This window comes from Anolis carolinensis, chromosome 2 (assembly GCF_035594765.1).
Source record: "Anolis carolinensis isolate JA03-04 chromosome 2, rAnoCar3.1.pri, whole genome shotgun sequence".
In the NCBI taxonomy this organism is placed as follows: domain Eukaryota; kingdom Metazoa; phylum Chordata; class Lepidosauria; order Squamata; family Dactyloidae; genus Anolis; species Anolis carolinensis.
In genome coordinates, this window is record NC_085842.1 from 219,056,834 (window position 1) to 219,070,800 (window position 13,967).

At 38.6% G+C, this 13,967-nt stretch overlaps 1 protein-coding gene across 2 annotated transcripts in view; it reads left to right on the plus strand.

The window, feature by feature from the left end:
- Positions 1-13,967, plus strand: part of tbx15 (T-box transcription factor 15) — a 71,684-nt gene that overhangs the window by 34,876 nt on the left and 22,841 nt on the right. For both annotated transcript variants that reach the window (XR_001730585.2, XM_003223748.4), the window contains exons 2-4: positions 2,624-2,837; positions 10,650-10,751; positions 13,350-13,521. Coding sequence is in view for 1 of the 2 variants with exons in the window: in XM_003223748.4 (XP_003223796.1) it covers positions 2,624-2,837; positions 10,650-10,751; positions 13,350-13,521 (488 nt within the window). In the remaining variant the exon portion in view is untranslated. The remainder of the gene's footprint in view (positions 1-2,623; positions 2,838-10,649; positions 10,752-13,349; positions 13,522-13,967) is intronic.

The following is a 13,967-nucleotide window of genomic DNA, read 5'->3' on the forward strand; positions in this document are numbered from 1 at the left end:
AAGCACAAAACAGATTGAGGCACAAATGCAGTACAATAATTCCAAACTAGTGGTGGCATGTGTTATGAGATCATAATATATCTGAAATATTTTGAACACCGTATGAATACTAAGTATTATAATTTGGGATAAAAGCCCAATATAATCCATTGAGCATTTTCCACATGCTATTTTAAAGAGTATGAGGCCAAGCAGCTAATTTTTCTTCTGCATATGACTCCAACATATCCTATATGAGAATTGTGCATTGTGTTTGGTTATATTTTATTCTGTTACTCATAATGTTTGCTCGATCGGTGGTTCTAATATATAGCCTTACCCAAAATTATCAACAATTAAGTTTCATCAAGTGTAATACAAGTTCATAAATTTCAAATTTCACTTAGACCCCATCTATATTTTTATTGTTGGGTTTTATATTGCTTGTTGCCTGGGCTTGGCCCCATGTAAGCCGCCCCGAGTCCCCTCAGGGAGATGGGGCAGGGTATAAAAATAAAATAATAATAATAAGACACTTGGGAAGTGTTCGACTTGTGGTTTTGTGAAACGAAATCCAGCATGTCTATCTTGTTTGCTGTGTCATACAACATCGTTGTGTCAATAATAATAATAATAATAATAATAATATTGACCACTGAATGTAGTTTTTGCAGCTTGTGTCATATAGCTTCCTCAGTTTGCAGCACACAGGACTTTAAACTGACATAAACAAAGTTGAGGGAAAGTCTAAGAGAACCCTTAATACATATCAGTGCACTCTAATGTAAACCAAATCTCAGAGCAAAATCAGCTCCACAGAATGTGAACCGCTGTCTATGCTAATATGCACATGAGCATTCCAGTAATGGGGAATTTTAAAAAACTATGTGGATCTTGGAAATTATTCCAACCTGTGTGGTTTCTGCAATCACCATTTGGGCCTAAAATGGGTTTGAGGATGTCCTCCGTAATTTTCTGCACAGCAAAATTACTTTGAATACCAGTTTGAAATAGACTTTAGTGATTAGTGTAGATGTGCCCTTAGTTTCTTGGTTAGTATGAACTCTCCAATTATGTGCTATGCTCTCTAAAACAAAACAACCAGACAGGCATCTAGCTCTGTACCCCTCTGCACATTTTTTGATTCTCTTGTGTGGAAAGTGGAGATGTTCCTGGTCATGTTGGATACTTTCCATGTAACAAGAATCCCAGTTTTTCAGGGCCCTGTCTCACATCCAAATAACCAGAATTTTAAATTAAAATATGTACAAAGAACGATCTTTCCCACACTATGTCTGTGGTGTTGTTCAAGAGGAACATATTCTGGCAAAAAGCATGTGTTTTATTCAGGCCAATTTTCTAGCTTTCCCCTTAGAAATCTACAATTAAATAAAAAATAAGTTTTGAAGTGATTTGATTCATATGTTTGCCGTATTTTCTGCTATGGAGACGTGTAAATCTGAAGAGCAACTTGTTATTTTTGCAAGAAAAAAATTGTTCAAATAATAATGAGAAATATAGTAGTAGTAATAATAATTTGTGCCACAAATACCATCTGCCTGTGACAACAAACTGGTGGGTCACAAGCCTGAAAAAGTTACAGAAAATAAACACGGCAAACTACTCTGGGACTTCCGAAATCTGACTGACAGAATTTTGGAGCACAATACCCCTGAACCTCATGATTGTGGAAAAAAAACCAAAGTATGGATCATAGATGTTGCAATCCCAGTCAACAGTAGGATTGATGAGAAGCAACTAGAAAAGCTTACACAATATGAGGATATAAAGATCGAACTGCAAAGACTCTGGCACAAGCCAGTAAAGGTGGTTCCAGTGGTGATTGGCACACTGGGTACAGTGCCTAAAGACCTTGGCCAGCACTTGAAAACAATTGGCACTGATAAAATTACCATCTGTCAACTGCAAAAGGCCACCCTACTTGAATCTGCATGCACTATTCACCCATACATCACATAGTCCTGGACACTTGGGAAGTGTCCGACATGTGATCCAATACAAAAGCCAGCATAGTGATCTTGTTTGCTGTGTAGTAATTTTGTTATGTATAATAATAATAATAATAATAATAATAATAATAATAATAATAATAATAATTAATGAAAATTAAAATTATGGTGCTGGAACAAGTAATGTATTTTGAAGAAAACACTAGCAAACACTAGCAAAAACCAAAACTAAAAGGTATTGTTTGTGACTTTTAAGGACAAAAATGCCAAAAGGCCAGAAAAAAAATCCTTTGTCTAAAAATGTCTCACTTTTCAAGAGCAGCTGATGTTGTGTGGCATCATTTTGCCCATGCTGAATGCATTTTCTTCCTTTCTGCTTTCTCTCTAGTGTTTTTCAATATGCAGCATTCTCATTCATTTTGTTACTACTTATGTTCAATATTGTGGACAATTTCATTCTGCATCTTTAAAACTTAACTGAAATATTATATATCATATTGAAGAGAAAAACCAGAAAAGAGGTTGTAAATCACAACAACAACATACATATAATAAAAGAGATGCAACTGTCCTGTTTTCAAAAATATGTTGACTTCATTTTATCTGTTCCTTCTTTAAAGAACTGTAGACATTGAGATGTTGATCTTGTGTATTCTCTTATTTATTTTTAAAAGATTCAGAACAGAGCATGGGATCAGACATTGATGTGCTGCCGGAGAGACGGTCCTGCTCATTTGAATCCCACTCCGACCTCACATCCAGCAGCTCACTCTCTCAGCCACCCCCTACCTCGTCTATGGAAGACATCCAGGTGGAATTGCAGTGTGCTGATCTCTGGAAAAGATTTCATGACATTGGCACAGAAATGATCATCACTAAAGCTGGCAGGTAAGATGAATACCACAGGGGATGGAAAATTTCCATGTTCCATTGATTAGAAAAAAAAATAGAAGCATAGTATGGTCCTTGCATTGTGACAATTTCAATTCCCAGAAATTACAAGAATTTAAACTTGGGTATGGAGTCCTTACATACCATTATACTGATCAGTCCTTTGGTGTCTATACTGGCTTAGGGACACTATCCCTATTGCCCCATAGTCTCTTTACAGCAGATACATATACAGTAGAGTCTTGCTTATCCAAACTTCGCTTATCCAATGTTCTGTATTATCCAATGCAGTCTGCCTCCTGCCCGGATCCACAGCTGTTTCTCTAGGCAGCAATTCCATCTTTATTTGTAGTCAATTTTTAGTAGTCAATGTTTTCAATACAGTGTGGTGTTTTGGTGCTAAATTTGTAAATATAGTAGAGTCCCGCTTATCCAACATAAACGGGCTGGCAGAATGTTGGATAAGCAAAAATGTTAGATAATAAGGAGGGATTAAGGGAAAGCCTATTAAACATCAAATTATGTTATGATTTTACAAATTAAGCACCAAAACATCATGTTTTACAACAAATTGACAAAAAAGCAGTTCAATACACAGTAACATTATGTAGTAATTACTATATTTATGAATTTAGCACCAAAATATAGCAACATATTGAAAACATTGACTACAAAAACATTAAATACTAAAAGGCAGAATTGGTTGGATAATACAGAACGTCGGATAAGCGAAGGTTGGATAAGCAAGACTCTACTGTACAGTCATTACTACATAATGTTACCATGTATTGAACTGCTTTTTTCTGTCAATTTGTCATAAAACATGTTTTGGTGCTTAATTTGCAAAATCATAACGTAATTTGACAATTACTAGGCTTTTCTCCGATCCCTCCTTATTATTCAGTGTTTTCACTTATCCAATGTTCTGCCGGCCTGTTTATGTTGGATAAGCAAAACTACTGTAGAACATATAGCATATCAAACTTACGTGCATTGAACTTTCTGTATTTCACATCTTAATTCTAGGTGCATCTAGCTGCAGCACCAATTAGACATGTAGTTTATGTATTTTCAGAAAGCATCACAATGCCTAAGATTCCTTTGATACTTACTAAAATTGCCCAGAAACTTAGCCAGTGCCATCTCATTGGGCTTTCTTTCGTAACTGACTGCATGCTATTTCAGCCCTAGCCCCAAGGATTTAAAGCAGGACAAATTTTATGCACATACTTCTTCTTCAATCGCCCAGTCGTTTTCGACTCTTCGTGACCTCATTGATCAGTCCACGCCAGAGCTCCCTGTTGGCTGTCGCTGCCCCCAGCTCCTTCAAGGTCAAGCCAGTCACTTCAAGGATACTATCCATCCATCTCGCCCTTGGTCAGCCTCTCTTCTTTTTTCTTTCCATTTTCCCCAGCATCATGATCTTTTCCAAGCTTTCCTGTCTTCTCATGATGTGGCCAAAATACTTCAACTTTGCCTCTAATATCCTTCCCTCCAGTGAGCAGCCGGGCATTATTTCCTGGAGGATGGACTGGTTGGATCTTCTTGCGGTCCAAGGCACTCTCAGGATTTTCCGCCAACACCAAAGTTCAAAAGCATCTATCTTCCTTCTCTCAGCATTCCTTATGGTCCAGCTCTTGCAACCATAGGTTACTATGGGAAATGCCATTGCTTTCACTATGCGGACCTTCGTTGCCAGTGTGATGTCTCTGCTCTTCACTATTTTATCAAGGTTGGCCATTGCTCTCCTCCCAAGAAGTAAACGTCTTCTGATTTCCTGGCTGCAGTCTGCATCTGCAGTGATCTTTGTGCCTAGAAATATAAAGTCTGGTATATACTAGATTAAGAGAAATCATTGTGGTCCCCCCACCCCAGTGTGGTTAGAACACATTCAGTGGTTTTTAAAGTATCTGTCTTTTATCTGCCTATCTACTCATATGATATACTAGGTTTCCATAACCTCTGGTTGTGGCTGTGGAGTTACCTGTGTTGGGACAGGCTCAGTTCTGTACACTTTCCATTTTGTTTCATAGACCAAAGTAAAGCAGATGTTTTGGAATCATGCATTGGGGTAGGCTTAGTACTTTCAGTCTAACTAATTACTGTATTCACACTTACATCATTAAATGCTGTGACAAAAGTAACAGAATACTAGAAGGCACCAATTTTATAACTCTAATTTGACAGGAGTGACTAATTACACATTGGCCACTGGAATTGCCACAGATTGTGACAAATCTGGCAGTGTCCGGCGGGGAGTGTGGGGAACCCATCGCCCCAAGCTCTGCATCACCCGACTTACATGTAATCCCACGTGTGCCGCCCGGCTTCCTCCCATTGTGGCTAATGTTTGAATATGATGTAGCATAGTCAGAACTGGTCCAATAATGAGGTGAATTAAGCGGTCGCTTGGGGCACAAAACATACGGGGGCACAGTCGAGAGTGCTTTTTCTGTTGATTTGTTGCAAAACGTGATGTTTTGGTGCTTAATTTGTAAAATCTTAATGTAATTTGATGTTTAGTAGGTTTTTCCTTAACCCCTCCTTATCATCTAACATTTTCGCTTATCCAACACTTTTATTTTTCAGTGATTGGTTTCGGGGGGGGGGGACCAAAATTCTGTTCGCCTACACTTGAAAAATACCTAGGGCCAGCTCTGAGCATAGTACCCAAAAGGAAAAATTCTTCTGCTTGAATCTGCATTGGAGAAGAGAATGATTTGCCCTAGGCCATCTCCTGAATTTACTAGGCCCTTCTCTATAGTACTGTTGTGTTGTTATTAACTTCTAACAAGTCAACTTAGATGTATATTGGTCATGTGAATAAGAGATCTTCAAGTTGCCCTGTCATCATCAATAGCTGAGGTCAGGTCTTACAAAGCAAAGAACATATTGAGACAGATCCACAGTAGGAACCACTGGTGGCACAGCGTTTTAAAGTGCTAAGCTGCTGAATTTGTGGACCGAAAGGTTGCAGGTTCGAATCCAGTGAGCTGAGTGAGCGCCCGCTGTTAGCCCCAGTTTCTGCCAACCTAGCAGTTCGAAAACATGCAAATGTGACCAGATCAATAGGTACCGCTCTGGCGGAAAGGTAACAGTGCTCCACGGACAACACAGGCTCTTTGGCTTAGAAATGGAGATGAGCACCAACCCCCAGAGCCTGACATGACTGGACTTAAAGTCAGGGGAAAATGTTTGCCCTTTTTACCTTTACAATGTGATTCAGAAAATATTCAGACTGAAAATCTGCTTCAAGCCAAAACTTTTCTTACTGAAATTGACAGATGGTCAGATAACTCACCAAAAGGGATGGAACTCTACAATATATGATCACTGCAGTACACACAGAAGTAGAGGAGTTTTAGAATTCCTTTGATTGAAATGTGTGGACTTTAAATATGTTCCAACTGGCAGAAATGGACAAGTTAACGACCGGTACTTTAGTAAAAGAAAAAGCAATAGATAATTTATTTATTTATTGCAGTATATACAAAAGAATGGTGAGAAGATTACACTTGCAGGGTTTGACAATTAGTTTGATTTATACTAATCAGGAAGTGTACTCCTGCTTTTGGTAGGATTCTGCTCTCCTTTTTTCTGGCATGATTTCTGCTAACCACCTGCAACCCCAATTGTTGAAAACATTGTGTCTATGAATTCCCCTTTTTACATGTGATGCTGAAGCAGCCTCGATAATGTTATCTGACATAACTTTATTTTTGCTTGACAAATATTTTAAATTCAGAGAAAAGCTTTGCCTATTTCAGCTGTTTTGGGCTCATTCTGCGTGGTGTTTGGAATTTTTGATGGTTGGTATATAGTTTGAATTGGTGGGGTGCACCGTTTTAGAAATGCCACTAGGCTTCTAAAACAAATTCTTCAGTGCCTGCTTCTTTTTCTCAGACATAGTTAGATTGTGTCTCATTAATTTTTTTCGACAGATTAGCATATGGGCTTGGAGTAAAATACTTGATTGACTTGTACTACAAAATGCTGTTGGGGTTCTGGATGTTTCAAAACTGGCTCTGAATTCATGAGATGTTTTGATGTTCCAAATGCCTCTTGGCACTCCTTAGTCCACTATAATTTGATACTAGGTTTGGGTTTATATGGTTTCAGGGCCCCTCTTCCTTCTTCTGTGGTTTTTATTAATTCTGTGAGTGGCAGGGCAACTGAAGAAAAATTTGGTATGAATTGTCTATAGAAATTTACAACCCCCCAAAAACCCTTTGAAGCTGTCTCCTTGTCTTTGGCACCTCACATTTGATAACTGCTTGAACTTTATTGGTATTCATTTCTATGCCTTGGACCAATATCCTGTACCCTAGATAGTCCAGTTTTTTCTTGACGGAAAACACACTTTAACAACACAGTTTAACAAACAACTTTTTTGCTAAGAGTTTTTTCAGCAAGGCATTATCAATTTCACATGGGATGTATAGTTCTGTGAAAAATGAGTATATCATCCAAATAAACTATCACCCTTTTCTACATGTGCTCTCTTAAAATTTCATTTATGAGGTTTTGGAAAATTATTGAGGCTCTTGCTAACACTAATGAAATTATTTAAAATTTAAATTTTCTGAAGGCACAATTTAAGGTGTTTTATTTTCATCTTTTTTCATCCTTACTGAATAGTAAGCCACTTTCAGGTTTAGATTAGTGAAAATCTTCCCTGTGTTCAGATGAGCCAGCATGTCTTCAAACTGTTGGAGTTGGGCTAGTGGTAATTGCATTTAACTCTCAATAGTCCTTAACTATGTTTGCTGAGGTAGAGATCTGGAAATGAAGACAGGAGGTTTGACCATTTGCCAGATGTTCTAATTGTATAACCATTTGTTTCAAGGAAAAGTATTCTCTTTCAAATAATACTGTATTTGTTAACAAATAGCAGTATCATCCTACTCATGACATTCTTTGATAGAACTGGAAATCTTTACAGAATCATCCTCATAAAAAGCCTTGCACACCCAGCTGTTCATAGGTTTGTAAATCATATCCTCAGCCCTTGAACTACTGTGAGAAAAGTTCAATCTCCCAATCACATCTAATCCTAAGCATAAATACAATTTCTTGCTTCCCCCTTTTTTCAATTTCCATTTTGAGCCAGCTAAATTGTCTCCTATAAACCTTGTATGTCTCCATATACAGGCAGGTCCCAAGTTACAAACAAGATAGGTTATGTAAGTTTGTTCTTAAGCTGAATTTGTATGTAAATCAGAACAGTTACATTTTTAGTGTAACTCCAACCATATCTTTCTATCTATCTGTGGATAGCATAGGGAAAGCCTAACCCCTCCCCCCATGAAGTTTGTTTTGCTGTCTGTTCCCCTGTTCAGGAGATTTCACCTCAGTTTCTGTCCTTGTGATGTACAGTCATCATGTCACATTCACTGGCATTAGGACCACATGATCCCTGTGAAAGTAGAAAAGCTGAGAATAAAAAAGAGGTTTTTAAAATCTGAGGGAATACCTCTCTAGGATTGTCTAGGGCTTCCAATGTGACATTATGGTTCCCTTTCAATAGAATTGTTCTGGAGGACCTATAAGTGCCTGGAGAAATATTCTCACTAGGAATCTTGAGGTCTGCCAGCACAACTCTATAGTTACATTCCACCAAATGTTGATCATAAAGCTGTACTGGAGGATCTAGAAATTCTTAGAAAATGTTAATAAAAACTTCAACTAATCAAATCCACTGCAAATGTGGAAGCAAGGTTGACTGAACTGCAGCTAAGTCAGGAATCCCACATCCTTTTAAGTGTGCAGTTGATTTTTGTGGTCTAAATATAGATTTCTGCATTTGTCTCTGTTGAATTTCACTGTCTTAATTTTAGTCCAATATTCTAATAAAATAAAATTAGTAGAATGATTACTAGAGCAGTAAAGAATAGTAATAAGAATAACACACATCGTAAGCACCCACATTCAAGGGTTTAACATTCTCAGATTTATTTGTCTTAGATTAATCATGTTTTCTGGGGCTCTGCAAAACTTAGTTAGTAATTCGATTGTCATGTCTATTTCGTAAAATTCGTACATACAAAGTGATATTTGTTAGGATAGCAGAGCATCCAAAATACAAAAATAGGATACTTACAGTTGAGCATTTAGCTCACAGCAAGCAGAGCGTGAAGTGTCATGTGGCTGTAAAGAATTAAGAACTTAGGAGGCAAAGATCCAGAGTTCAGTCTTTAAAATCACAAAAGGCTTATTTATAAAAATAATAACTAGATTTCCTAATTGTAAATAATTGCATCTGAGCTACAATAATTAACCCCATCTCTTCTAGGCATCAAAAGAGAGGGAAAAAACTCCACACATCGCTCCTGACACACAAACAGAGAGAGGTCTCAATACACACAGCACACACTCAGAAGTAAAAAGAAGTCAAATACAAAAGTCATGCACTTGCAAAGTATCCATTCTACATAACCAATTAGAATGAGAATAGAAACCGAGAGGAGAAAAGAAATAGATACATTCCAACTGTCATTCAGGTGTCAGGGGGGAAGGGATTTCCCTCAGCCTATTCTAAGGTAACTAACACTTAAGATTCAAAACACTGACCTATGACTTTCAGAAGAGTTATGTAGGTCTCGTCAATGGCTCCAGGTCTCAGTCACGTGTGCTGCTTCTTCCCCAAAAGAGCTGGGTTTGGTTCTCCCAAAGGGCTCTGAAGAGGATGGTGAGGCCAGCGTGGAGGGAAAAGCCCCATTCTTTCCCCAAAGGGGATGGCAAGGGGGGCTGGGGAGGGTGGGAGGGAGGGATACCTGAATGTCGAAGTCCCGCTGACACATGGCCAGCCCAGAGAGAGAGAGACAGAGACCACACTCACATTGAAGCTTTAATGCGGGAAGAGAACAGAATTCTGGGAAATGCAATTTAAGGTGGGCCTTTTGAATTCTCTGCCACAAGATTCCTCACCTACCCAAATTACATTTCCCAGAATTCTGCTTACTGCCTTGTGCCTCCTCTTTCTCCCTGAAAATGTTGGTGTTCATTCTCCATTTTGAGATAAAAGAGGATTGTTGGGAGTTGAATCAACTCTGAAAGTAGTTAAAGTTGAGAGGCAGTAACTCCAAAGTTTACCTAGTAAGTTTCCTGTTGTTGTTGTTGTTGTTGTTGTTGTTGTTGTTGTTGTTGTTGTTGTTGTTATCTCAAAGGCTGGATGTGAATCTATTGTGGGTGCTTTGACTGCTTTTCTTGCCTGGCAGAAGAGAATTAGTCTGGATGGCCCTTGGGGTCTTCCAGTAAAATAGTACTGTTAAGTTTATGTTGATTATAATTCCCAAAAAAATCAGAGGACAATTTTTCTGAAACTTGTGGGGAATTATGCCTATTACCTTAGTTATATTGTATCACTGAAAACAGAAATTCAAAAAAGAAATTCAAAAGCTCTTGCTTAAAAAAAAAACGTTCATAAAAACTTTTGAAAATTCCCAAAAATTAGCGGATGAGTGAAACGTCCAGAAACTTGGGGTGTGGGGTAACAGTTGTAAATGTGTTCTATCATTGTAGCAAGTTTCATCCAAATAACTTTAAAAATAAGGAGAAAGGAATCCTGGAAACTTCCCCCACCCTTGTGCAATTACTTAACTAAAAAGTAACAAAAATTCATTATATCATTATAGTTACAATACGGATCCCTAACAATATTTTAGAAACACTTTAAAATGACCCCCCCCCCCCAATTTAGTAATGAGCATTACAACATTTTTTCATAGATCGCAAAGCCCTAATGTTTACTGTATTTCTTCCCCAATCTCCCTTCACCCTCCGTCTTTTGTTCCTTTTTTCTATTTGTAGAAGAATGTTTCCTGCAATGAGAGTGAAGATTACAGGGCTGGATCCTCACCAGCAGTATTACATTGCAATGGACATAGTACCTGTGGATAACAAGAGGTATAGGTAAGGACAGCTGAAGAATAAAAACTGTTCTAAAGTACTTCATTGAAAACAAGAGAGACTGAGAAACACATTTTGCTATTTGTTGTTATGTGTCTTCAAATGGGCTTTGACTAGCAGGTGATCCTATGAATGAGAGCCCTGTAAGTGACCATACTATCAACAGCCCTGTCCAGATCCTGCAAACTCAGATCCATGTCTTCCTTGGTTGTTTTATGTCTTTCGGGCTGTGTGGCCATGTTCCAGAAGTATTCTCTCCTGACGTTTCGCCCACATCTATGGCAGGCATCCTCAGAGGTTGTGAGGTATGGATAAACTAAGTAAGGAAAGGAGTCAAAGAACATGAAAGGCACTGCAGACTAATTCAACCAGAGAAATCAGCCATAGCAGAGCATTTGATGAACCAGCCTGGACACAGGATATTATTTGAGAACATAAAAATGCTGGACCATTCCAACAACTATCATGTCAGACTACACAGAGAAGCCATTGAAATCCACAAGCATGTGGACAACTTCAACAGAAAGGAAGAAACCATGAAAACGAACAAAATCTGGCTACCAGTATTACAAAACTCCAAAATCAAAACAGTAGATGGGAACCAACACTCTGAGGGCCTGACTGAACAAAGGATGCCCCCAGGCAAGAGACAAAACATTTCCAATGCTAATTAGGGTGATTAACTGAAACATTAATGCTGGCTCCCAGTGACAAAGGACTCTTGCCACACCTTGGACTCTACACAGATATATATTCTTTCCTTTCCTTACTTAGTTTATCCATACCTCACAACCTCTGAGGATGCCTGCCATAGATGTGGGCAAAACGTCAGGAGAGAATACTTCTGGAACATGGCCACACAGCCCGAAAGACATACAACAACCCTGTGATCCCGGCCATGAAAGCCTTCGACAACACATATCTTCCTTGATTGAATGTATCCATCTGTCATGAGGTCTTCTTTTTCTACTGCCTTGCATTTTAATGAATGCTGTTGTCTTTTCTAGTGATGGCTCACTTTGTCTCATGACATATCAAAAGTAAAGTTAAATGAAACATAGGCTGGAAATTTCATGGGTGCACTACAAAAGTGTAAAAGTAGTTGCATGACTACTTAGAAATTTTTAAAGGCTGCATGTGTATAGTCTCCGATGCAGCCAAAATTTTATAAGCACACAGACATAGCCTTCTTTATGTATTGAGAGAAAAGTGCCAAGCTATCTGCTTAGCAAAATCTGGGGGCAGAGGGTGAGGAATAGTAATCAAATCAAGAATAACAGGGCTCTTAGAATAGTAATAGGGTTTTCAGCTTTTACACTTGCAAAATATGACTGTTGTCTCATCCTACTTTGTGGATTGATTTGGGCTTTCCAGCAGTGCTCAGTGTGCTGCATTTTACTGATGTAAAAAGTGCCACAGAAGGCGGATATCTTAAGAATATGTTCAGCTACCCTGATGAATAGGTTTGAAGATGTCTAGTAACCTTTTTGTAGCATCCCTTAGATAGATATCATTGCTGTTCTCTAAAAGATGGATATCACTTTCAGTAGAGCGTGTAGCTGGAATTTCACTTTTAATACACTCAAGGTCCAGTTTCTTCTTTATCAAAGCTAGGCAGAGTTTAGGTCTAACATGGTGGCAACTATGTGAATCCAAAAAATCCAGAAATGTACAGTGTTTCTGAAGAAGGTCTATTAATACTTTTAAAACTCTTCTGAACTAGAACAAGTCTTAAGAACCAAAGTGACTTTAGCTTTTGCTTGAAACTGAGATTGGGACTAACCAATCCATATTACAAAACTGTTTATTTGCCACCATCTAGTAGAAAACGATATGATTGTCAGTAGGTCACTTGCCCCTAAATGAGATTCCAGAAACCTCTTCAGCCAGACAGTTCAACTAGTTTTTTATGAGCTTTTTGGATAACTAAATGTCAATGTCTTTGCTAGATGTGCTTCTGGGGTCATTCAGACACTCTGTCCAGACTGGCAAGTCTGTTTTTTTTTTTGTATGTCATCCAGCTTCTTAGGATATCAGCCACAACCAAATTATATCAGCTATATCAACTAGGCTAACAGGAGAATTTGGGCATGGGGTGACATGGGCTAATGGTTGTACTTTAACTCAATAGACTCTGCAAATGCAGCAACCACTATGGAGACTGAACTTTAGGGATGAAATCGTGGATGTCCATAGTGTAAACTGAGCAGCAAAAGGCATCTGCAGGTGCAGATTGTATTAGAGGAATTATCTGTAAGTAATGAAATATTCCCTGGTATATCTAAAAGCTTTCATCTGTGAATTAGTTGGTTGGCCAATTAGTCTGCTCCATATGTTATTTTCTAGGGACAATAAATTGAAAAAGAGGATTAATAGAGATGCAAAAGTGATGAAGTGATTCCAGGTATCATCTGGTTTCCATTAAGGATAGAGAACACAGTCTCCTCCCTTCACATATAATGTGAGAATTTGACAATATCTCAGGGAAAATCGAGGAAGGAAAGAGAAAGAAGCCACAAGGAGAGGGAGGGGCATGTTTATATGTGTGTACACATACTTTGAGTAACAAAGCCTCTTTTCTCCCATCTTTCTATCTCACAGGTATGTGTATCACAGCTCCAAGTGGATGGTAGCAGGGAATGCTGACTCTCCTGTTCCTCCAAGGGTTTATATTCACCCCGATTCACTGGCATCTGGAGACACCTGGATGCGACAAGTGGTCAGTTTTGATAAACTGAAACTGACTAACAATGAGCTAGATGACCAAGGCCATGTAAGTGTGCTCCACTTTCAATTGTCTTTCACTGTATTCCCCACACACTCAGCCTACAACACAACCTACTAAGGTACAATAATAATTCATATAATGCCACAGTACCCTTCTCATAGTAACCTATGGATGCGAAAGCTGGACATAAGGAAAGCTGAGAGAAGGAACATAGACGCTTTTGAACTGTGGTGTTGGAGGAAAATTCTGAGAGTGCCTTGGACCGCAAGAAGATCCAACCAGTCAATACTTCAGGAAATAAAGCCCGACTGCTCACTGGAGGGAGGGATATTAGAGGGAAGTTGAAGTACTTTGGCCACATAATGAGAAGACTGGAAAGCTTGAAGAAGATAATGATGCTGGGGAAAATGGAAGGAAAAGGGAAGAGGGGACGACCAAGGGGAAGATGGATGGATGGTATCCTTGAAGTGACTGGCTTGACCTTGAAGGAG